At 41.7% G+C, this 26232-nt stretch overlaps 1 protein-coding gene across 1 annotated transcript in view; it reads right to left on the reverse strand.

Annotated features, from left to right (window-relative positions):
- Positions 1-3191: 3191 nt before the first annotated feature.
- The window catches only part of tyw1 (tRNA-yW synthesizing protein 1 homolog (S. cerevisiae)), a 59831-nt gene continuing 36790 nt past the window's right edge, over positions 3192-26232 (reverse strand). The window contains exons 15-16 of the mRNA XM_023416069.2: positions 12947-13114; positions 3192-4868 (exon numbers count right to left, since the gene is read on the reverse strand). Of these exons, the coding sequence (XP_023271837.1) occupies positions 4647-4868; positions 12947-13114 (390 nt within the window). The 3' untranslated portion in view covers positions 3192-4646. The remainder of the gene's footprint in view (positions 4869-12946; positions 13115-26232) is intronic.

The raw sequence follows: 26232 nt of genomic DNA on the forward strand, positions 1-26232 counted from the left end.
GAGAGCGAGAGAGAGAGCAGAGGCAAAGACCACCATGCAATAATAATGATAATAATAATAATGATAACAGAAAGAGTAAAAAGTCAGTAAAACTTTATTTAACATTATTATTGCCTTGTACTATGAGGATAACTGGACCATAGAGCCTCTAACTGATATACACATTTAAACACAAGCACCCAAGAGCCGTTTTGGGTTTAGAAAATTGCTCTATAAATAAAGATTATTATCATTACTATTATTTAACCATTTATTGAATGAGGGGAGTTGGTCAATGAATGGATGGAGGAAGGGGTGAACGGATGATTTTTCTGTACCAGAAACAAAAATCAACGACTTTCTCTGCTAAATGAAAACAATTGTCCTCACTTACAGTGTTGAACTGATCTCAAAGGAAATATACTAAGTAGCTGTAAACACGACATATGATCTGCTTCCACACATTTCTGCCTCAAAGTATCAAATCACTTCAAACAATACTTCAGGATCTGTCAAATACACTATAAATCAGGATTCAGAGCATGTAAACAGGATTCAAAGGAAATAAACAATAAGTGATCACAAACAACTTACTGATGTGGCGGCATGGTCTTTGTAAAGAACACACCCAGTGCTTATATAACCTCCTCTTGGTCTCTAGACTTTCTTTGACAAAGTTAAAGAGACATATTTACTGAATGCTAATGGAAGCTGTTTTAATGATTTTATCAGACATTTATAATGGCTCAGTTGCAGCAAGAAAACCTGCTCCGCAGTAACAATATCAGATAAACATCTCACAGAGATACTTCCAACTTCTATTGGTGGATAAAGCTGCACTTTCATCATTTACAGTAAATGACCATTTGCAACATCATTCACCATTCTGCATTCAGTACAGATTAATGGACTGAAAATGGTCATTTACACAATGATTGGATTCTGTGGAGCTTTTGCAGAGCAGCAAACAACAGACACCATAGTCATGAGACAATGATCATTTTGAATCCTTCACTCATTTTCATCATCCGCTGTGGACAAAATAACGTATTTAAAATAAAGGTATGTTTTCAATTAGAAAAGTGTTAGACAACAACATTTGGTATGAAATAAATATAACAAAACTGTCCTTTCCTTCCTGTTCTATAGAAGTGTGTGGTGTCTCTCTGTAGCACTGCAGATGACGTATCTGACCAGCAGACCAGCAGGACTCTGGCCCTGTGTTGAAGGTGCTACACCCGTGAGGATGAGTAAGCTCCCTGAAAATCCAATATTCTTCAGAGCTCGAGAGGGAAGGGCAGATCAAAGGTGCGATGAGTCGAGATCAAACCAGCCACGATGGTAAAACCTAAAACTGGAATCGCCTAGAACGTAATAACAACATGTTGAATTCCAGTGTCGAAGTACGTGTTTAACATCACACACATCTGTATATCTTAAGCAGTTGTGGTTTTGATACACTTGAGCGTTACACAGTTTCACACCATGTACATGTATATACACACATTATACTGTGCCATTACCCATCATCCCCTGGGGCCCTGTCACAATCTCCCCGACAGCTTTTCTGTCCTGCTCCTGTCATTTATCTCACTACGCGAGCTGGCACGTGTCTGATGAAACACTGTTCCCGTGTGTAAACTACAGCAGCACCCATTCTTTTCTTTCTTTTTTTTTTTGAACCCTTATTTATCTGAGGAAGGTTTGTTTGCTTGTTGTTTTGTTTGTGTTGTTCATTTGCCCAGCAGCTGCAGGATGAGAGCGTTTTACTCATCAACGTTATCAGACATATTAACAGGCAGCTGCTACATATTTATGGTTACACGACTTCACACTCGGCAGCTTCAATCATGGACAGTTTGCCCTCTGGGGAGTGTGTTCTCTCGTGTGAATCTGAATGTCAGACAGCTCAGTGAGGGACAGTTTATATCTGTATCTATGCTGAACTTTGACGAATGGGAACTTCTGTTTGATGGCTGTTAATTCGATCAATCAATTTTCTAAAGATTTTATGATGAGGAGATTTATGATGGGAGTTGCATAGAGGACGATGGTGCTTTCTGATTTTTGTCTTTTTTTTTTCAAAAAGCAACAGGAAGAACAAGAGCCACTGAGGGGTCCTTACAATTAGGAACGAAATAAGCATTTGGTATTATGGAGTTACGTGAGGAACATTTCATTAGCTGTAAAATAAAAACTATTCCTTTTCTGTGCAGCAGTCATCCAGCTTGTTTTTGGTTTGTGTATGGAGGTGAAGATCAAGTCCCTCTTCAACAGTCTTTTAGTTCCCCCGCACGAAATAAATCCTCAAAACTAAATAAAACTACAATCCATGACAGAATTAGATAATCCGCCTGGAACACATGCTGCATACTTGGGTGTGTTTCAAAAAGCGCTGGACATTTTCCAATGAGGGCTTGACAGAATTCGGTTGTTGGTTTTGACAGGGTTAAGTCACATGAAGCAATTAATATAATTACCCAAAATTGTGTTTAAAACCGGAACAAACCTCACCGTCCTCACGGATGCCGTGTCGGTTTGTGTCTCCACTGCTGTGCACCCGGCTGTGTGTGCCGCCTGAATTTGTGATGCAAAAAAACCTGAGAACAAGTCAAACCTTTGTCAGATTTCCAGGGCGGGCAAGATGCTGAGCTGCTGCACAGACTGAAGAAAACACTGCAGAGAGAAAGACAAGATTTTTGGAAATAATAATAGAATTTTTAACAGTGTGTGTGCCTCCCACTGTTATGATGTTATTGGTAAATTGTATTATATAAGAGAGAAATGCATGCCTTCTCTACATTAAGTTAAATTCTATTCTACGGGATTTGTAATTCTGTATTGCAAAGAAACAAAAAAGAATGTGCCTCAATCACTAAGAGGAATAACTAGAACAGCAGCAACAAACATCTGAGAAAACTTAAAAAAGGAATAAGAGGAGCCGCTGTACTGTTGTTTCACTCCTGGACTTCACCTGTGCTCTATCCCTGTTCAATTAGAGCACCTCTGCTGGCCTCAGAGTGCAGCCCAGAAAGCTTTCACCACAGTTATTATGTCTTAAAATGTCAACTTCCCACTTTGTCGCCAGAAAAAAGTGAAAAAAAAAAAGAAAAAGTGACAATACCATGTCAGCCAGAAATACAGTATGACACATGTGCCTTAATGTGCCTGTGTGTATGCTGCATGTAAAAAACAACAATCGACAGAGCAGATTATTCCAAACACATTTATTACAGTGATCTATCCACACACCTGCTGTGTGCCAGCAGGGAGGCACTGCAACAATAAAGACCTGACAAAAACAAATCTAAATTAAACGTTCACATCTGGATTTACATTCAAATACAACAAATTGAAATGGACTTCATTTTATACATCTGGATTTACTAAAACATTAGTCGAGGCTTTTTCTCTGACACGCTGGACTTGGGGGAAGAATTGTGGCGAGTTCTCAGACCAATGTGAAGCTCCGGTACATCACCAATTACAGTGCTCATGTCTTAACCTGGATGATGTGTGAGTGTGGATCAGACAGGATAAATATTGACTTTTTAAATGGTTTGTAAGTGAACAGTGTGTGTATCTTTGTGCCTAGTGTCGTGTTTATTTAACTAAGAGCCGGGAGAAATATTGACGTGTGATATGAATTTTGACTGCAACACAAAACAGGCATGTCCTTACCTACTTTACTGTATTAGACCTACTGAGACTATGTCACCTGTCCCTAGTGAAGCTCAAATGGTCAAAAATGTAATATTTTCCTAATAAAAGTAATCAAAGAAGCTTTAATTTTTTTATTTATTTTGCCCACTTTGAACTAATCTACATCAGAATAGTGGAACTATCTGTCAAACCAGCAATATGTTCTACTCTCCAGGCAAAGCTGAGACTACTCTGGCGTAAAAGTGCAACATTTGTACTGGGAAAAAAAACCCCCAAAACACCAGGAGAGCAATAAGAAGCGTGTGCTGTGAAGAGACTCTCCCAGCCTTGATGCTCTTCTCTCACTGCCAAGTAAACACAGCCACCGTCCTAGTGAGTGGGTGGAAGAGCAAAAGGTGTCTGGGAAAGATGTGTAACTCCCACGGAGGACGTGAGGAGGAGGAAAGGAGCTGTTCCTCACATGCTAATCATGTCCTGTGCTGCCTCACTGGAACCTGCGTTATAAAGAAACGTTAGAAATGAGGCTTGTGATGAAACCGCTGCCAGGTTCAACTCCAACAGTGTAAAACCTTCCCGAGTGCTGCCAGATGATTATAAAGATCAAAGCCAAAGACGTTTATAATAATGACCCTTTCAAAGACAAAATAAAGAGGGAAATATAAAAGATCTATGAATATATACGAAGCAAAAAAAAAAAGCACTTAAAGTGGATGTGAAGGGGAATGTCTAGAAAAGAAGTGTGAAAGAATTGATTCTGTCAGTTTCTGGCTGATCTCGGGGGGGTCATGCCAGTAAAATTAAAGATCCAAATTGAAGAGGAATGAAAAGAGGGAGAAAGAGTTTCAGTTCACATGAGAACGAGGGCAGTAAAAAGCTGTCTAACTGTCCTCTCGAAGTGACTGGGAATAATAACATTGAACCCTATTTATTTTTTGCTACAGATATCAGTACTCGCTCTGTCCACACTACCTCTCTCTCTCTCTTTCTCTCTCTCTCTCTCTCTTTCAGCATCCTGAGATGTCTTTGGTTTTGTTGCGCCGTTGGAAGCGTGTGTCAGCAGGGTCAAAGCCTTGCTCGCAGGCTCCGAACAGAGCCCAGCTGGGGGTCCTGGCCATGTAGTCCAACGCCGAGAAGCTCCGCTGGCCCCCGCTCTCCTCGTGAGCCTGGACCAACTCCTGGAAACGCTCGTAGTCGATCCACGTCCACCACTCACCATCCACCTTGAACTGAAAGCACACGAGGAAGAGAGAGTAGTGAGAGAGGCTGTATATACATGTCTGCTGGCTTCTTCTGGGGCTGGCTGCACAAAACACTTTAAGTTAAGATTCTCCTTTAAGTCTGAGTTACGGTTCACTTAAGTATTTAAGGTTTTCTTCTTAACTTGTTCTTATACTTAAGGAATCCCTTAAGGTCAGTTAAGCCATTGCACAAAAGACCTTAGCGACCAAAGGGAGGAAAAAAAAAAAAAACTAAAGGTACCTCTGACTCCTTCTTAATTGAGTTCATGGGGATAAATGAAGGAAATGAAGAGTGTTCTGGCACCGGGAGACACCCTTAATGCTGAGGAATTGGTTTTACATTGGTTTTACTGACCAGCAGTCAGTTTATGTCCGACTGTCTAGAGGTGGATCCCTCTACTTTCTGCTCTACGGTTTTAAGCCCTATGATCTCTCCGGTCAGGTAAAGTCCAGGTATTTCATGTCTTCCTGTAAAATCTCTTTCACTGCTGCAAATAATTCAACTTTTTTTTTTCCTTATTTAAGGAAACCTTTAAAGAGATTCTGGGTAACACCTTGAAGTAACTCCCCCAGCTAAGGAGAAATAAAACTTCAAGTGTCATACTTCAGTAGAAAACTTTAGGTGTTTTTGTGCAATGGGTCCCTGTTTCATGACTAGAATAAAGAAACCAAGCAAAATCTTATCTCACATGACTTATTTTTGATTAATTGATGAATTGTGGTCTATAAAATGTCACAAATGATGAAACACCCACCTGTTACTGTGACCCATAATGGAACAGGAAATAAACCCAAACAATCCCAGCAAGGAAACAGAAAGTAACGCACATGTGATCAAACACACCCGCAGTGATTACAGAGCGTCTCGCTCCACATTTACCACTTGCTGTTTGCTTTGCCTTTTTTTTTTTTTTTTTTTTTTAAAAACAATTGTTGTAGGTTCTCCAGCTCCACCTCCTCCCTTCTCCTCACATCTCTTCTTTTATCAATCACTGCTTCTTAGTCCTTCACCCAATTCACCATCCGTTTTATTGAAGAGAAAAAAAGAGGGAGATAAATGGACAGAAGGAGAGAAAAAGTGTGTGTGTGTGTGATTATTCGTGCGAGGCACTACCAGAGAGAGAAAGAAGAGCTTATGCGTTCGACAGTGAGGGAAAGACATCTAACATCATTCTGCCTCTCTAATCCTGCTGATTTTTCCAAACCAGCGTTTGCAGCGGGGGTTGAAGAGCATGACCTCTGCTTTTCCCAGCTCACAACAGTGCTCTCCAGCTGATACAGTACCACGTTTCCCTCCTTGTCTGCAGGTGGGAAAGAACTGAGAGAAACAGAACATGCTAAACATAGGACACAACCTTTCCTCTGAAGATTAGTGCTGTTTATGGCAGCGTGTAGCAAAGTCTGATCTTTAAAACAGCCCTTGTTGACTTGAACTCACTCGTGGGTATTGTTTGGAGGCTGTAACTGGATAAGAAATGGCACAAAGTTGTCACTGGGGACGGCTGCTGTGCTTTTAGCTTTCAGCATTTAGCATTTTAAAGCTCTTTCAGGTTCATAGCTGCTGTCGCCAGACACCCCCCCCCCCCCCCCCCCTTGTGTGCATTGGGTCTTGCTTTTTTTCTTTTTAATTCTGAGCCTTATACCAAACTGCTTCTACAAGTGTAATTCACACAACGGGAGGGAAAAAGCTAGAGTTACATCACTGACGTTCTCAGAAAAAGACAGCAGCTCAATATGGCAAAATGTACTCATGAAGGACTAACATTTATTCGACCAGTTAAAGACTTTGCTGCTGGAGATGATGGCCTGCTGAGGGAGGAACGGCATTAAGCGTTTGAGTGTTAGCCTTTAGATGCCTTGCGCCTGCTTCAGCCATTAGAGACACGCTGCCCGCTGCATTGCTAATGAGGCCTGAGAAAGGAGGGGATTAAAGCAGCGTCTATTGTTAATGTTCCTGGTAATGAGAAGGGATGATATTTATTCAGCTGGCATCTCTGCAAACAATTTCAGTCTCTGAGCAACAAAGCGAAGCGGGTGCTGTACGGGGAGAGAACGAGGCGGCCTGTTGTTTTTACTAACAGCGACTTTGCTGAGGATCACTGGGGATGCTGAGGACAGCTTCTTCACTGAGCACCACAGGAGGTGCCTTCATGTATGACCACATGCCAATGAGCTGTGCGCTACTTTCACACTGATGTCTCATTCTGTCTTTAGGGAGAAACAGTCAGTGCTCAAAAGGAAGAAAATGTTATCTTTTCTTCCAGTGATGCACGTCCTGTCTGTGTGTAATAGTCAACAAATTGCCCATGTTGTCTGCATAAATTTATTTTATTTTTGTCAACAGCCAATCAAATAGTTCCAGACTTACAGCAGTTACAGTTAAATACCCACAGATATCTACACGACCAACCAACTGAGGAGGAGTCATACACTGTATCTGGTTTCATGTGCCAACAAACCACTGTAAATACTGTCTGTAACCTGATGGAAAAATAGCAAATTTAGATTTAAAGCTAAAAAATGCAAGTTCAAAATCAAGCTATTGCTACCATGAGACTTGACAGTCTCCGCCCAATCGACGGCCACGAGCTCCCACCCCTGACTTCGGCCTCATCTGATTGGTTAGAAGGGCGAGGCTCACTCAGAAATTTTCGAAGGAAATATCTCTGCAATGCTGCAAAGCTTTTGACAGCACCTCTCCATGTTAACATATGTTTCACGTCATGTTTGACTCCCAGCCGGAGGCTAAAGGAGACATTTTTGTTCCCTATACTAATAATATGAATATGAGTAAACTCACTAAAAAAGGCGATTGACTTTTGCACTGACACACACCACTGCAAGGAGCGCGCACACACACACACACACACACACACACACACACACACACACACAGGGGAGAAACAGTGAGCTGCTAGCAGCTGTGCAGAGTGGTAAAACCAATCCATCGTGTCTCATCTCGTTGGTGCGTTGCAGCCTCCGTGTGAGACGCTTCAACTGATGATTGTGTGTTCTTAAAACTAATTTCGGGGCTGTCCTCACCTTTTCACCCCCGAGCGCAGTGTAGCTGTGGTGTTTCTGCTGTAACAGCACCCTGCTGGTCAGGTGCTCTGAATAGCTCGGAAAAGGAGTGAAGATTTGTGGGTTCACCCGGGTGTTGTGTTTACATCACTGCTGATTGGAGTCGGAGCTGATATATACATGTGTCTGCTGCAGAATCATTTGGCCTGGGTGTGAATGATGATCGAACCCTTTTCCACCACAGATAAAAGCCCCATGTTAACTTGTCTTTTGACCAGTGGAAAAGGGGCTTAAGTCAATAGGATTTTCAGGAAGATCTGGGAGGTTTGTGTCTTAACTGTGTCATATCTGTTTTCTCTTTACACTGTCCTGTGAGAGAAAGGCCAATGAGATGGATGGAAGGGGGTGGAAAATGAGAGGAAAAAAAAGATGGGGGAAGGGAAGGAGAGAAAAAAGAGGAGAGATGAAAGAGGGAAACGGCTGAGAGTGTAGAACGAAAGAGAAATGCCTATCAATGGGAGGATCCCAGGGACTGAAAAGGAACTAATGATGATGATGTGTCAGTGCATGAAGGATCTATCGCCACACACACACGCACGCACAGCTCTGATGTCTTTTAAAGGACTACATCAAACAGTGATATCATCTAAGTGGAAGTCTAAGATCTGAGGACTGTGCAGTAAGCAAGCACGCACGACTGATGTGCTTCCCTGTGATGTGTTTCAAACTCTGCTGTTATGCAAGTTAACATTAAAACCTGGAGGACTTCATATTCTGGACTCTCTTCCTGCTGAGTCTGTGCCGCACAGACATTCAGTACGCTGAAGACACTCAACAGAATAACATCAGGCTTTCTGTTCACGGGAGGAACCTAAAAATGCCTCCAGTTCCCAAACTCTGCTGGATTATTGATGACCGAACAAAGACGGCGGTGTGCCGGCGCACACGCGTGTCAACATTTACATAGGGAGGCGCACATGCTGAAGGTTCTAGTTTTTGATTAAGCTTTCATTTTCATCCCATTCTCAATTTCCTGTGTCTGTGTCCTCATTGTGGTTACATTTTAATTGTGATGCACCGACTCCTAACTTTCTCTACAGATACATAAACTCATGTATCAGCTGATACAGGGCGCCGATTTTAAACCTGTACTCCAACACATTTAGAGGAATGATTGTAATCATTTGAGGAAATATTAGGTTGTAACAACATGTGACTTGGTGATCATATATTGAGACGTTCACACACTGTTCTTTGGGGGTTTTGCACATTTTAATTAGATTGTTCTTGTGGTTTATAAAGTTATGTTGTTCCAATTCATAAAAGGCAGTGACACAGAAATAGTATTTAATGTGGATCGATCACGTGCAGAAGCAATTCAATCCAAACAAGGTTTCACAGCTAGTTTTTTTTAGTGCAGCGTCTCAAGTTGTTCCATCTGCCCTCTTGACTTCGCATGTGAAGTGAATAGATTAAATAACAGACACTTCTTAGTAATTTTTGCTCAAACATCATCATTTTGCTTTAGGCATTCAGGGCCTTCTATCTCATTATGTGCATCATTTAACTCACTGTCCTCAACAACCAAATATTTTGACTCGGACATGAATTAGTTCCACACTCTGCTCGCACGCTGTTAACAGCCGTGATGATAACCGTTCATGACAGAGTGGTCAATTGTCATCTCGAGAAGACTGAATAATTCAGCACAAGTTGTCAAATTACAAAGTAAAGTCATCAGTGTTTATGTTAAGCCACAATAGTCATGATTAATAAAATCTCGAGATGAACCCAGGCTGAATTCGACTCACTTTTCATCCTGCAGTGATTTTTCATTCTGTGAACAGAATTAGTGTAATGTTTGAAAAAATGAATTGTTTAGGCTAAAGTTTTAAGTTTATCGCTCCCATGCTATAATGGATTTAAAAAAAATTGTTGATGTTTTTCATTTCTGCTCCAGTTTCATTTAATTATGATAAACTTAATACACTTTCTCCTCGTGCATTTCTCTGTCACACTCAGTGAAAACAGAAACACCGTGACAAAGTTGTTTAAGTGTACATGAATTTCCCTATGGATGAAGAGAAACAGGCGAACACACTCCGGGAAAATAAGCATAATTAGAGGTACAGTGAAGACATTTCTCTCTTCTGTTTCTTCTTGAAAAGGCCTTTACAGAGGCTTAAAAAGCCTCACAAGACGCAGTGAGTGCAAAAACGCTGTTCATTCTTCTCACGGTGGCTCAGCCTTAGCCATTAGTTAACACACAGACAGATCCCGCTTCACAGCATCGAGCACTAATACTGCTGTATCTGTAAGACTGATGCAGGAAGTGAGCGAGTATATTAAGAAATACTGTCAGTTGTAGGCGAGAAGGTGCAAATAAATTAAGGCGTCTGTAATGTATACTGCACAAATGGCTTTTTAACACCTTCTTTGTCTCAGTGTGTGTGTGTGTGTGTCTCATCACCAGGAGGGTAATGATAGTTATGATGATGATCTGAGGTTATACCTGGGTGTGCATGCCAGTTTATCTATGATAACCTGAACTGCTGAACGTGTGTGCATCATTTCTTTAACAAGATAAGAGTCTACAGCTCTGCTAAAGCTCATGTTTAAGACCTTTAATGTTTACCGTGGTCACCATCTTAGTTTAGCATATTAGCATGCTAATATTGCTAATTAGCACAAAACACAGCTGTGGCTGATGGGAATGTAATATTATCTTCTTTTTTTTAAGAATTTTTTGGGCTTTTTGGGCCTTTAATGGACAGGACAGTAGAGAGACAGGAAATGGGGAGGCAGAGAGAGGGGGAATGACACGCAGGAAAGGACTGTCTGAAGCGGGAGTTGAACTGGGGACCAGCTGCAGCGAGGACTGTGGTCTCTATATATGGGGCGCCTGCGTAACCCACTGTGCTACGCGGCGCCCCAATATTATCTTTAGTCCATCTGCAACGCATTTCCAGTTTCTACATTTTTTAAATTTGTTTTGGACAGGAGGGAAAAGGCAAAGTCAGTAAGTCAACTTCCCCATTGGAAACATATGGCTATTTAATAAACATTAAACACCAAATATTATTGTTGGTAGGTCACAATATATGATATATATTTTCCATCTTTAGTAATTACTTTGTCACATACAGCAGCACTAAGCAAAATGAAAATTCCTACCAGATTTATTCCCTCAACTTCCCTTTGTCTCCGCCATCATGATTCTGCAACTTCATAAGATTTGTGCTGCCAACTTCCTGCTTGAACTTACAGGAACAAAATGCTACTGAACTGTGATTCCCTGTGACTTTAAAACCAGTGATTTTTTAGCAAAGTAATTTGTGCAGCATTTTACATGTAGACCTGAAATAAACATTTCACTGTGCAGGAGAAAACTTGTCTAATAAATGATAAACATGATGTCTCTCTCCTGTTATCCCTGCAGGCACTGAGGAGCCCAGAGAGCGTGCAGAGAGCGTGCAGAGACCACAGAGGTAAATCAATCTGAGAGCAATCCCATGAAAACAAAGATCCAGTAAATAAAAACAAAGGAGGATTAGGACTTTCTGTGTTTGTGTGTGTGATGAGGTGGTGTGTGTGCCTAGCTGACTGGCTTGAATTTCTATTCTGTCAGAGAGAGCCAAGACAGCAATTAATCATCATTCATTAATTATTGACGGACAGTTGCCTTGGCAGAACCCCCCACTGACTGATGCTTTCTGGGCCGGTGAGCCTCTGCCAGAGTTAACCACTCTGATGGTTGCGTATTTCCAGAGGGGGGCAGACAGGAGAATAAATTATATAAATAATACAACAAGACAAAAATCAAAACATCAATTTACAAACTATGAACGTGCAGCGAAGTTTATGAGCTGTCTGGAAACCGACTTTGAGAGAAAATGGAGATAAAGGATGTGTGTGTTTGTGTCTGAGAAGAACCGCTACAGAATCACAACAGAAGCAAAGAAGATCACCAGGTACACATTATTCGTTAGTATGTGTGAAGGGATGCTAATGCAGTATCCACTGTGCAGGTCCACTGATAACGCTGAAAACTTAGAAATGCTAATATGCAAAAACAGCAGTAGCAGGTAAGCTGCACCTGATAAATATATAAAATATATAATATTTAAAATAAAAAATATTAGGGACTAGTTCGACACTAATACTACCATTATATTTATATATATATATTTATCAGGTGTAGCTTACCTGCTTCTTCTGTTTTTGCATATATATACATATATATATATATACATACATATATATATATATATATAAAAATATATATTATATCTTTGTTTGATTTAGCAAACTTACCTGATAGCAAGTTTTAAAAACAATATAAACACAGCCAAGCAAAGAAAGACACATAATCTAGAGCAAACCATACATATTACGGGACTTGACAATCACCAACAGAAATTAATTACATCAAAACATTAATTACATCAGATGCTTTGGCCTTTTATACCATATCTGCAACAAAAGAATAATTTCAGTATCGATAAATCTGCTGATGATTTTCCCACTAAATCATTCATCAGAGACAAAAGGGAAAATGCCATCAGTATTTCCAAGATGACTTCAAATTGCTTGTTTTGTCAGACCAACAGTCTAAAGCTTAAACACATTCAGTTTACAAGCAGAGAGGCTGGAACCAATGAATTCTTGTCACTTTTGGAAGAAAAAATAAGTTTGAGCAGAAAATTCATGCTGGGAACTGTTAGTAAAACCACCAGCAACCTCCTGTCTAAGCAAGCTAACATGATGTATTGATTCTTCATCAGTTCAGTTTTCTGCATTTTGTGTTCTCCATATAAAATGTGCTGGGCTAAAAGAGTCTTACAATTTCATAAGCAGATGCCCCATGTCAATAAATCCTGTATGAAGGATTAAACACCAAATAGAAGAGAGTTTAAGTTTATGTGTTTGAACTACTTCAGTTTCAGCAGGTGCAAGATCTACAAATCTCATTATATTTAATGCCATACGCTGCAGGTGTGGTACGTGATGTAGTTATGTGTGACCCCCTGAAGCTGAGCGCTTACCTTGGTGTGTGCGATGAGCAAACAGTTGGAGTGCTCGTGTTCGCAGGCGATCTCATACTGAGGCAACATGTCAGCCAGCTGCTGGACGAAGGCCACCACTTCCTGGTGCCAGGGGACGTTAGCCATGGTCAGGCTGCTGGCAGAGCTTTCCCCACAGTATGTCACACCCTGGACACACACGAGCACACGATCAGACCCAAAGCACAGAAAGGACAGAGCTTTACAATGAACTGACCCCAGGAGAACAACAGACATCTGGAACATCAAACCGACTGTAACTGGGAAGTAAATTCATTTAGATAATAACAACAACAAAAACAAAAACAATCTTTTTTCAAAATAAGAGTCAAACATTCAAACATAAAAATGCAGGCTGTTAAACATTCGTGAAGAGCATTTTCTTTTTATATCTGCCAACTTCTATACCAACACCAATATATCTGTGAAAATCCACAGCCAACAATATGAGCATTTAAAAGTTTTTAAGTCCTCAGATAAAGGGTTGAAACTACAATTCCCAGCTGGTATCACACATGATTTCTGAACACCATCTCATTCTGAGCTGTGATTTAAAGCAGATGTTTTCAACCAGAGGTCTGCAACCACCCCGGTGGTCCATGACCATGCACTCAATGATAGTCTGAATGGTCGTCCCTGACTCACTATCAGTTGAAAACCCCTGATTTAAAAGAATAAATTGGGCTGTTTTCACAGCATCAAAGTTGTTCTGAAAAAATCTTCTGTTGTTTTCACAGTTGGGCTTCATGATTTTAAGGGAAAACATAGTCTGGAGGTCTGACAAGTGGCTTCTGACAAACAGGTTGCTGATTGATGTCACACTAAAGCTACCCAGCTACCTGTGTTTCTTTCTTTCAGCTGCATCAGGAAAATGACTGACAACCGCTCAATGACATTTCCTTTACTGCGCCTTACAACACATTTGTCCTGACAGTGGATACTCAGTTTTCTCAAATTCAGGCATGAGATAACGGCACTAAAATATTAAGATGAGATTAAAGATGATAGCATCATGACTTGCATTGGTGCAGCTGTACTGCGTGTATTGTGTTTTAAATATTGGTGTTTGTAGCATTAAGTCTTGATTGCTTGATGGAGAAATTCATTCAAAACCTTAAAGTTTCTTGGATGACTGTTATTCTGCGTGGTGGGTGGTAAATCACTAACAGTGCTTAGGAAAAACATTTCACTTGAGGCTCTGTGCATATTACAAACTAACAAACAACTCGTGGAGGTTTAAATCACTTCACTTCTCTTGAAGCCTTTGTCCTCTGAAAGACAGAATGACAAACAAATCAGCTGGAGAAATGCAGAAATGTGTTAATCCTAATCATTGGATCAGAACAACTAAAGATATCATGAACACAAATAATGAAACTAATTAGATGAAAGAGCTGCCTTTACTTTTACAAAGTGTTGTTTTTATTCTGGGGCGTCTGGATGAAAAAAAGGCTTCATACACAGAAACAACTGCTGATTATCAGCAGTAATCTTGGCAGCTGACATATAATTTCCCATTCGACTGTCGAGAGAAATGGGGTAGCAAGTAAAAAACCATCTGGCCTTGGCCACAGAAATCAATCGAAATAGCAGACTGAACGCTGGTTGTGTTCTGATCAATAGTGGCAAATCTGGGCTGTGGTTACAAGTGATGAGGAGGGAGGGGCACTGACAGAACTACACCCCCCCTTGGCAGAGACAAACTATTGATGAGTTTGACTGAGAGCTGAGAGCAGAAAGGTGTGATGGAGGCACGGAGTGTGTATCTTTGATGTACATTTTGTAAGAACTGAGGGAATCTGCTGCAGGGTCCAATGCAAGATCTGCACCAGCAATCACATTTATCAGCAGTTTTTTGAAGCTGAGCTTTAATATAGATTCAAGAGTATTTGGACTTTCAGGTTTCAGTCCCTAACCAATCATACAGACCACACAGTGGTCATTGTTTACTGTACTTCATTGTGAAGCTGCCACCATGAACTAAGGCAGTTAACTGACCTTTGAGTTAATAAATCGCTGTCATTGTTGGAGCTCCTGAATTACACAACAAAAATATTGTAGAGGTGGCAGACATGACTGATCTAGGATCTGCAGAAGTGGTATGTATTTCATTTTTCAGCCTTTCTGTGAGCGTCAACATTGAATCAGCCGCTTAGTCTCCTAAACAAATGGAAGAGAAAGCTTGGGTGGGATGACATGCAGTCAGCACATACCTTTCCAAACACAACCAGAGCCATGGGACCAGGTAAAACCAAGAATGTGCAGTATAACAATTTTGTTCTGAGGGAATCTCTCCAGAGACCAAAGTGTTGGATGGTCATATCTATCTGCTACAGACAACTCTTCCATTTATGAAATATACAGCCAAAAACTAACAGTGGGAAAATAAGTTTTAAAGAATTACACGTGCCCTTGGGAGTTGGAACAGCCATCGGGGGCAATTTGGGATTCAGTATTTTGCCCAAAGACACTTCAGCTCGCGGACTGAAGGAGCTGGGGATTGAACCACTCTGATTAGCAGATGACCTGCTCTACCTCCTGAGCCACAGCCGCCCCATATAGAATGCTTACTGCTTTTTGCAATGTGTAGCATTTAGGTGGATGATAGTAAGTGTTCTGCACAAAGCTGCCCAACATTATAGTGCCATAGTGTGCGCTTGTAGTAAAGGCAGGATTGCTTGTTTGGGATTCCTAGTGAAAGTTTGCTACAACAACTAGTTGGTGCAAACATGGTGTATTTAATCAGTAAAAGTTGGTTCACTCACTTCAGTATTTCTTACCAAGTTTTAATCTCCAACACACACACACACACACACACACACACACACACACACACACACACACACACAGAGGCCACCTGTGTGGCAGCGTGGTGTTACAGAGCCAAGGCAGCAGCTGTGCCACCTTAATTCTGTTGGCCAGGAGCACTGTCTGATCCTCACCCAGGTATCTCATCGGGGAAGTACAGGAGTTAGAGAGCATGTTAAAAATGAAGTCAAGCATCTAGCCATTTTCCCCTCTGTTTCCCTGGTAACTGTAACGGTATCTCCAAAACAGCAGTGAACAAAAACTCATTGCTGTAAATGTAAACATACTTGCAGTAGGCCATTGATCCAAGCAGCCAGACATCCAGTCAACCCCTGCTGTCCGGCTTTATACATCACATACTGTATTATTGCTGTGATGGCCAGCTACTCTCAAAAACAAAAGGAATCTGAATGGTCATGACGTTAACAATTACAGATTGCACCTTAGGATATTAGGCCCATTACCCACAATTACTTGGGTAACCTGGCTTAAATGTTCTTTGTTGTGACATCACAAAGTTACAGATGTCCTGACAGCTGGTTTTAAGGCTCAGTTTCTGAATACAGGCTGTGTGCATTTCTCTGTGGACTGAGGCTTTGATACTTTCACAGTATTAATATAGAACCTAGACCTGCTTTATAATCAAACAACACATGGACATCTACCTTTAGACTATATGGGACCTTTAAAAATAAGATAATTCTGCTTCATTACTTGTCATTGCATATCTCACATTTGCCCCGTTTCGTTCTTTAGTTAGAGGTGATCAAGAAGCCCCTCAGGACAACTGCAGATTATCTCTATGACTCTCAACTCCGGTCAGTTAAAATGTTCTGACCCCTGAAAAAGCGACATGCCCAGGGAAGATGAAAAACCAGATGTTACATGATACCAAAGGAGCCATTTCCTAAATCCAATAAGCAGAACTTATACCCATGAAAAAAGTGTTTTTTCTTGGGAAAGAGAAAACCCCCTTCTTCCTTTTGGAGTATTTACTTGCTTTCCTCTGTGGCAGACTACACAAGACATTCTTCTAACTGATCGCTGTCTCTGACTGGCCTGGCTATTTCAAGGCTGCCCTTCACATCAATTCAGGCCTGTCCACTCAAGTGCCGTAGGGGATCTCTGACTTCAGTGAACTGCAGCCATTTCTGCAGTAATTTAACCACATACGTCTTGAAGGGCTACTTGAGAATTCAACTCACCAAAGAAATCCAACACAACTTTTTTTTTCTCTTTAGGGGTTGAGTTTGGAGAGAAAGAAAGAAGGTGTTTGGGGCTAAGTCAGGGCAGAGATGCTAGACAGAATTTATGAGGGGCCTTGGTGTTATCAGCCTTGCCTGGAGGCCCACTGAATAAAGATCAACTATCCAGGACTCAGCATAAATCACCAGGAATGGGCAAAGCAGGGGGAGGGAGCAAGAGGAGGAAATGGGAAAAGATCTTTGAGATACAAACAGGGAATGAATGTACTGTATCACTGAGGATGGTATGAGAGTGTGGGAGAGATGGGGGTAATGAGGAAGAACCCTTCACCTGCTCACAGATAATCTATGTCTTTTGCCTTTAATGGAAATCATAAGTGCAGATCCTGAAGGCCCCCCTCACCATGAGCAACATACAGCTGTGTGCGTCTGACCAAATTTATCTCTACATTTACATTCTGGCCCAATCCCTTCTCCCTCGCTCTCTCTCTCTTTCAGTAATCCATTTCCTTCCTGGGCGAGAGAGGGACCAGTGGCAGGTAAGTGGTATTGATGTTGCACTGAGATGATAAATAACACCTCGGACAACAATCAGACAAGCGTATGGTAAATAGCGCAGGCAGAATGTGTTGCGCCACATAAGATGACGGACTAAAGATGAATGGGTCAATAACAATTGTGTTGCTGCTGGCGACGGTGGACATGCGAACACCTGTGCGATGTACCATTTTTACACATCCACACTTCACATATACATTTACATATATACATATAGAAGGGTGAAAAACATGAACCTGAATAAATGAGGGGAAAACATAAATTACAGATGCTCTCAATAATAATTGAGAAAGCGTTTTGCTGGCGTGGTTCGACTCGACTCTTCCCCTTGGAGGGAAGGGTCCGTGCGAGTCAATGGAAGTTATTCTGAGTGATTACCTTTATACTCCCATGAAACATTTCAAATCTGTAAAAAAAGGTCTCTTCCATGATGAGCATGGCTCTCCAGAGGGCAGGAGGGTTCACTGAATAGTTTAATGAGTGTGAAAATAATGTGAATCGTGCTGTAGCCTTCACAGTCACTAAAGCTCAACCCAATTAAACACCTATGGGAGTGTTGGAAAGAGAAGAGCTCTCTATCATCGCCGCCATCAAAACAATAAATGTGGGAATATCTTTTGGAAGAATGGTGTTTCTACCTCCTGTAGAGTCCAGAGACTCAACCAAGGAGCACTGAATCTCTTCTTCTGGCTGCCCAACATCTTGCCAAGACACTTTGTCACACATCTTACTAATTACTTTAGAAAATCAATTTGTTCCACTTCTGCATAAATTATTGAGCTGTTATGTCCTTCATCTCCTACCTGTAATCTCTCCTTAGTCCCTAGAGTTGGACTAAAGACCAGAGATGAAACTGAATTTACAGCTCAAGACCCAAATATCTGGTGTCATCTGTAATCTTAAATTACTACCTTAAATCACCAAAATTAGCAGGTATAAGCAGTTTTTTTAAACGCTGGTAAACTTGCAAAAGGTGATTGAGCCCTTTTACACTACCAGCCGAGTTTGCCAGAGAGGACGCACACAACTTCAGGCAGAAGTGTCACATGCAGTTACACGCATGCATGCACGCACGCACGCACGCACGCACGCACGCACGCACGCACGCACACACACACACACACATAGGGGAGAAAGCTGCTAGCTGCTCCTTGCGGACATCACTGGCGATCGGAGCCTGAGCCGATGAATACCTGTGTCTACTGCAGAGTCATTTGAACCAGGTGTGAACGCTGATAGTAGTCTTTTCCATTGCTGACAAAAGCCAGATGTTAGCAGGTTTTTTGAACTGTGGAAAAGGGGCTTTATATAGTATACTGAATAAAATAACTACAGAGACCATCTGACAGTGGGATTACACTGACTCTGATGTCTTTCAACATGTTGAAGCTTCAGTTTTCATTTGTAGATTATTGCTACAATATTACATGAGTATGCAGTACGCTCATTGGTTGGACCACACCCATCTTCGAACTCTTCGTTGCCTTCATTTTAATCTCAAGTACTGTAAAATGTCATGATACCTTGTACGGTTGTGACACCATCACTGTAACTAAATCATCTGTCCACAGACAGACAGATATATAAACACCTGTCAAAGTCCTACAACCACCTCAGTGGTAGTTACCGCCACAGTAGGCGTCTCCAGGATCATATTTTGCCCTGATGAGACACACACACACACACACACACACACACACACACACACACACACACACACACACACACACACACAGAGACTCACAAGGTGAAGACAATACCCGCCACCCGGTAAAAGTAAAAAGTAAAGTTACTATGAAAGCCATTTCACAGACGTGCTAATGCCTTGGTCCCCCATCAGTCAGCAGTGAGGGCTAATTTGAGAGCTGGTGTAGTGAAGGAGCAACTCGCTCCGTCATACTGTCACCAGTCCATCCTGGGTCCATTACTGGGCTCATGATGCTGAAGTCGATAGCTTGCCCAAAGCTCAGCAGCCAGAGGGGTTCATCTGTTCAGTGAAGGACGATATACTGCTCATGGGCAGGAGGAAGGGAAGTGGGGGCCAAGAGATAAGAGAGAGACAGAGGAGATAATTTATAGTGTTGAGAAAGAGATGAGAAGGCAGGGGCGCCTTCACTCTGACGGTGACCCTTTACCTGCGCCAGAGTCACGTTAAATCATTTTTTACACTGTTTTTTACACTGTCCTGAAGATCAAACTTTGAGAAATTGAAATACTTAAAGAGAAGGAGATAAATCATCACCTACTGTAGAGCAGGATATTGGACAAATGCGGGGCCAAGGATGGGTATCAAATATGAAACGTTACAACAACCACTCATTGTGTGTATGTGTTAATGAGGGAGTAAGGCAGAAACTAATGTTGTCAATGTTATCAATTATTTCTCTAATTTCTCTTTAGATAAGTTGATGACATGGCAGAAACTTGTGAACAGGGGCGTCATGTGGCGTAGTGGTCTAAGCAGGTGCCCCATGTGTAGCGGCTACAGTCCTCGCTGCAGTCGGTTCGAGTCCCGCATCGGACGGCCCTTTACTGCATGTCATTCCCCCTCTCTCTGCCTCCCCATTTCCTGTCTCTCTACTGTGTGTGCTGTTGAATAAAAGCCCAAAAAATATTCTTAAAAAAAAAGAAAATTGTGAACAATGTCCATAAGAACTAATAAATGAATGAATGTAGAATCTGCATGTGATCCAACTTCACCCCCTTAAAAAAATATTAGACATTGTGTTTTAGTTTTGTTCTTTGCTTCTTTCCTTGTGTGATAAAAGCAACACAAAGCAGTTACGCATGAACAAAGTGGAAAATGTGAGTGTAGCTTAATCATATTAACATCTCCGTTCCTGTGTCATATTTGATGGGAGTCTCTGATTACCTGTCCAGTCCAGCGCTCCCTGCTGTCTTGTTAGTGTTGCACGCTCTCTAATATAATGAAATGCCACGTAGTGGTGGATCAATATGAAATGTTTAATAGAGAAGCTATAGTCAAGTCTCAGGGGACAACCTAGATTCAGAAGTGTGTGTTTTTCACCCATTAAAAGCTGGGCTTGCTTCAAGCAAGTTTTGGATTACTTTAGTAGCAATAAAACGCAACATGTAAGTAGGTGAAAATAGCTTAATGTAGAGGGAAAAGGGGAGATAGACACGGGGATCCTTTAACTGTCACACAGCTGGTGCAATTCATTTTTGCACAGATGGCAAAAAAATTACTTTGACATTTACATCACACAGTGAAAGATCATATTCGAACACAAAGAACAGAATCAAAAGAGAGACAGAGAGAAAACAAGTGGAGATGAATTGAGCATCGGTTCATCTTTACACAACAGTGTAAAGTCATAAGAGACAGGGAACATACATTAGAAAATAAAAGAGAAAGCAGTTGGTATGCAGATATATCAGACATAATTGTTAGATTTCTATGGTCTGTGTGCTTGTATCCAGACCAATCACTCAGTGAACTGCCCTCTAGCACGTCTTTTTCTTATGTTATGGTAATGATGTTTTTAGTTACCCTTTAACTCTCTCAACAAGCCCAACCTGTGTCAGACAGTCAGTTTACTAACCAGCCAGACAATAACTCCACCATCAGTTTTTTTCCCGCTGATCACAACCTCAGAATCACAAAGAAGGGAACAGATGTTCAGTCACCAGCGTGACCACCACCACCACCACAGCAGGATTTATGCTTCTCCAGGGTGCTTGTGGGTAAACCCACCTCTGTGTAGGTTTGCAAAGTCGTTTACATCTATCTCCCTAAGGCATATCTCCAGCTTAAACTGTCCACACTGCATCCCATCCGTCAGGTGAGCCATGAATGAGTGCAAAGATATTTCAGTGGATAGACAATGGAGGGAAAGTACAAGACAAACACAGCGCATCTCTGTACACAAAGGAAGCACAGGGGGGAGGATGATTAATAAGAATGTGAGCTTGTTAGTTTAGTTAGTTTTAAAATGGGAGCACACTGCCAAAAACACTTCATTAGGGGGAAAATGAAAAACACCTTCTCACACACCCAAACACAAACACACACACACTCCTGCTGCCTGTTGCCCCTTCAGAAAGTTTTGTTTGGTCCCCCCCCCCCAACATGCTTCCACCCTCGGACTGCAGAGATCCCTCATTACAGCACTGGCTCCCTCGTCTCATTATTTTGAACCGAAAACTTGTATGCTGCTGCAGTTTTCTGACGGGGAAAGTTTAATATTGTTTTTGTAGTAAAAGTTGAGCAAATCTTTAGTACGAATGTGGCAGTCAGTCTCTGTCTGCACTGCGATGAGCTGGATGATTTGTTTGCTTTGTGTGCCTGTGGGCCAAACCTTTGTTGTGTAATTAGCCAAATGAAGGATGCATTTTTATTTTCAGTACGAACCCAGGGTGCCCAATCCACAATCCTCCCATTTGTTGTTTTAATTACGGAAAATATTTCAAAAATTTGTCATCTGCATGTGGAGCTGTTAATACACAGTGACTGGCAACCAGAATAAATGTGTCGGATTTTATGATTCAAGTAAGTGCAGAGAAACGATCAATTAAAGCAATACCTACACTCTGGTGCTTTTATTAATATTTTGGCTGGACTACAACTGTGGGGCCAGCCCTGCAAATGCAAATGTCTGCTGCTGACTGATTGACTGACTGATGTTACACCATTCATCAGCTGTGTTGGAGTTCAACCACTGGCCTTCTTTCAAAATGAATTGGTGCAAACAGTTTCTATTACGCCATCAGTGGCTGTTTACAGGCAGTGTTGCATACTTAACGCCTTTGTTACGATAGATTTACCGACTTTTAAGACTCAGCAACTTTTTTTCAATGAATCACCGAGCAATGAATCTAGAGACTTTTTGGGGAAACATTAGCTACTTTCTGTAGAAGAGTCGCCGGTCCCGCCCCGCGAGCATGAGCTCAGGCTTTCCTTCCAAAGTCACTCTCTCTCCATGCCTCTCATTCCACTGACCACACGGCAGCTGACACAGACAAGAGTGAACTTCTAACTTTCTCTCTGAGTGATCATCTTACATGTAAATACTGTATAGCTGAAATCACAGCACAGTTTTTGTCTTTAATTTATGTGTTTGGTGAGTCTTGTGTTTCAGTCACTATTTCATTCTTGTTCCGTTGTCTGAAAACAGAAACAGAAAACATGTGAATGAGAACAGCTTTATTGTGGATTCTGCTGTATTACAATACTATATATGTGAGCACAGAGAGGAGGAGAGAAGCAAACAGATTAAGATATGAAGGCTGACACCAAGGTGAACGCAAATATGACACAATAACGTTCATAAGTGATATATGATCATATGATAATTAGCATATTGTATACATCTAATGGCATTAACTGACTTTTCCAGGAGGGTTAAGCTACTTTTAAGTGACGGCAGGTGTTTTCAGTTGTTTTTCAACTACATCCTCAATTTCGCACAGACCACACACTGTCCAGCCATACACTAGTTTTGACCTAGTCTTGCATCAGTGTGAACCGTGGGCAACACTAGCTTGAGGTGAGTGTGTTTTATCTTCACTGGTCTGGCTTTCTGTTGTCAGTGCTGCAGTGTTGGCTAACTGATAACCTGCAGATAGTTCCACAGTGCCTCGTGTGCAATAAGCTGCTCAGTGCTACAACATTTTTACTTCCACTCACTGCCAGTCTTGCATTCACCTGCACATTTTCAACAGGATAAGTTGGGTCATAACCAGTTCTAGTGTGGGTGGTGTGATCGTATTTCTGCAGCATCAGCACCGTGATGCAGCACCGGAGGAAAAGAACATAGAAAGGATGAAGACAAGTTGTTACCGAACGTTGCTTAACATCATCTTTTTCTCCTTCCTTAGAGACCATGGCACTTCACCCAATGTAGATGTCAACGATGCGCACTGAGACAGCAAAACAGACACGTTTTACTGTCTTTGCTACACTATCGACACTCCTGCCCCAGCTCTGCTTAAATATGTTATCTAGAGCTACAGGATATCTGTACAGAATGTACCTTTCTAGGAAGGAAGAGGGTTGAACGTGGCATAATCTGGGGCTATCCCATCTCTACAGCCTAACAGGAGCAGAATTCTTAAGGCTGGCGTCAATATTTGAAGGTTGAAAATATCTCATTTGTTTATGTGGTTTTTGTTTTAGTTTTTTTTTACATTAATACGAACAAATATTTTTGATTAGAATCCCTTATATTTGGTTATTTAAGATTTGTGACACAGATCTGTACTGAGAGAGGGCATTTAACAGTTAAACAAAAATAAACCTGTCAGTGGAGAAGCTATGCAATGACAACACTGTTTCTGAGTTATCACAGACATATTTCGCTACTGGGATTTCTTGTATGGGCCAAAATAAAATTTCATACTACTATATGGATGAGTGATCAGGAAAACCCTGAAAAAGCCAATGAGTGGAGAAATTTAACAAATGCAAACACTTGTATAAAGTTCCCAACGACCTTCACAATCACCAAGTTTCAACCCAACTTAACTCCTAGGAAAAGTTTGGACTGATGTATCAGACAGTGCTCTCCAACACAATCATCGCCACAATTATCAACAAAGGAAGAATGTCTTCCGTGGTTCACCTTGATATTTTTTCCTTAAATCTGTCACAGATCTGTGTTTGAGATAAGATAATGCTGGGTGATAGTATGAGCCTCACCTATGTAACATCTTCTGCTCTCCCTCATTACCCACTGTTACAGTGTCCTTGAGTGAGCCACTTGACCCCCAGATGCTCCCATCTGCTGCTGGCCGACAGACACGATTGTGCTGGGCAGCTCCCAGGTGTGACTCTGTGTAACTGTGAACAGGCTGCTGATGAAAAACACCACAGAGCTCAGTAAACATAGCCTGGGTAAATGAATGTTAAAGAAAGTAATAGCTGCTATAGCTGGGAGCAGTGGGATCCCAGTGGAGACTGGCCGGTGGTGGCACTCTGTTGCCAGGTGGCACAGGAGCGAGATGTGCTCTGGATTATGAATGAGAGAACGTAGGGAGCGATTCCCATGTGGCAAGAGGTGTGTCACGTATGCTTACTTTGTCTGTGGGAAGCTTTTCACTTATTCTTTACAGCAGGACGTTTAGGAGGAGGAGCACGTGTAATGAGACACACAAGGGGATGGGTGAAGTGTGAGTATTCATGTGCAAGAGGAGTTAGGGTTAGTGAGTAGATCACCTGTTCAAACCAATTAGTTTGCACCCCTGCAGTGGAATAAAAACAGAATACAACTGAATCTCATCTTTGGTTAACTTCCAAGGTCAAACCTCTCTCTTATCTCTTCTATCTCAGGTGGAGACTAGATTAATTGTGCTGGACTCATTTTTTACAGAGTAGGCACTGATTAAAATGAAGAGGAGAAACCGCACCACACAGCACATTCCACTACAGTTTACTCTAAGGAGGCAAAATATATAATCAAAACAAAGAACTCATGTTCTTGTTTACATCCCTATGAGCACAGCATTTTATGCTCAAAGGCAACATAAACTTACTAGAATTACCATTAGGGATGTAACGGTACACTACCTCTTTTTTTTTTTTTTTTACTGCAGGAGACATTGTTAGTACCAGTAGATCTGCCCTTTCTGGGTGGCTCACCTGGCAGAGCACGGTCCATAAAGGCTTAGTCCTAACCGAAGGAAAAAGAGACTGAGAATAAGAAAGGAAAGAGTAAATTCATAGTAGACTGGAAAGCATGTAGTTTATGGATGGAAGAAGCACAAAGGAGGGAAAGAAAAACACAGGCCGGGACAGATAAAACCTCATCTGTGTCTCAGTGTGTCCAAATACAGGACTCCGACCTCGACTGTGCTCCGCCAAGAAGACGCCAAAACCCATCACAACAACAGGATGAACCAGCAGCCTCCCCTTCTCATCCCAGGTCTGGTCTGGTGTACAAAAAGTCTCTAAATCCATTCAACCCTCCATCACCAGTGAGTACTGACACAGAGGAAAACATTCACCAAGTCCTGAATTTCCCCATGGTGGAGGTAGCAGGTGTCGATGGACATCCGATGTTAGTCCACAGACCATGGACTATTGAGGACATTAAAAAGGCAACGACTCACCTCCCACCACCATCAGATGGAGGTGTGTGAAATTTGCAGCTGAACTGACTGTAGAGAGTTCCGCCCAACAACTTCTGAACTGAGACGACTCCTGATGGTAAAAATGGGTAATAATTGGGCCAAAGGCTCAGCAGGATATCCAGAGAGTGATGTGAGACCTGCCAACCCCCACTGGGCTCACAATGACAACGCAGTCTACAGAGGACACATCACAGATCTCAGTGGGTGCAGCAAAACAGCATTCCCTGTGAGAAATGGACATGTGCAAAATCTCATGTAGACAGGACGATGAAAGTGTTCATAACTATCTCACTCGTCTGACAGAAGTCCACAACACACACAGTGGGCTGACACCTCCAGCTGGACCAAATGATAATGCTGTTAGAGCATGGGAAGCTCATCTGAAAAACAGCTTCCTGAATAGATTGAAACCAGAGATTTCCAGCATGGTGAAGCGTATGTGCATCACTTGGGACTCAGGCAAGTTAAGCCTCATTGAAGCACATGCTGTGCATGCTGGGAAAGTCCTCAGAGAGGGCCAGAAGCGAAAAGGAGAAAAAAAAGATAGAAAGATCTGCAAATGGCTGCGTTGACTATGTTCCAAGCAAATGCCTTAACTTTGACGCACGA

Source organism: Seriola lalandi, unplaced genomic scaffold, assembly GCF_002814215.2.
Source record: "Seriola lalandi dorsalis isolate HSWRI2012SDOR001 ecotype SW California unplaced genomic scaffold, Sedor1 jcf7180002054560, whole genome shotgun sequence".
Taxonomy (NCBI): Eukaryota; Metazoa; Chordata; class Actinopteri; order Carangiformes; family Carangidae; genus Seriola; species Seriola lalandi.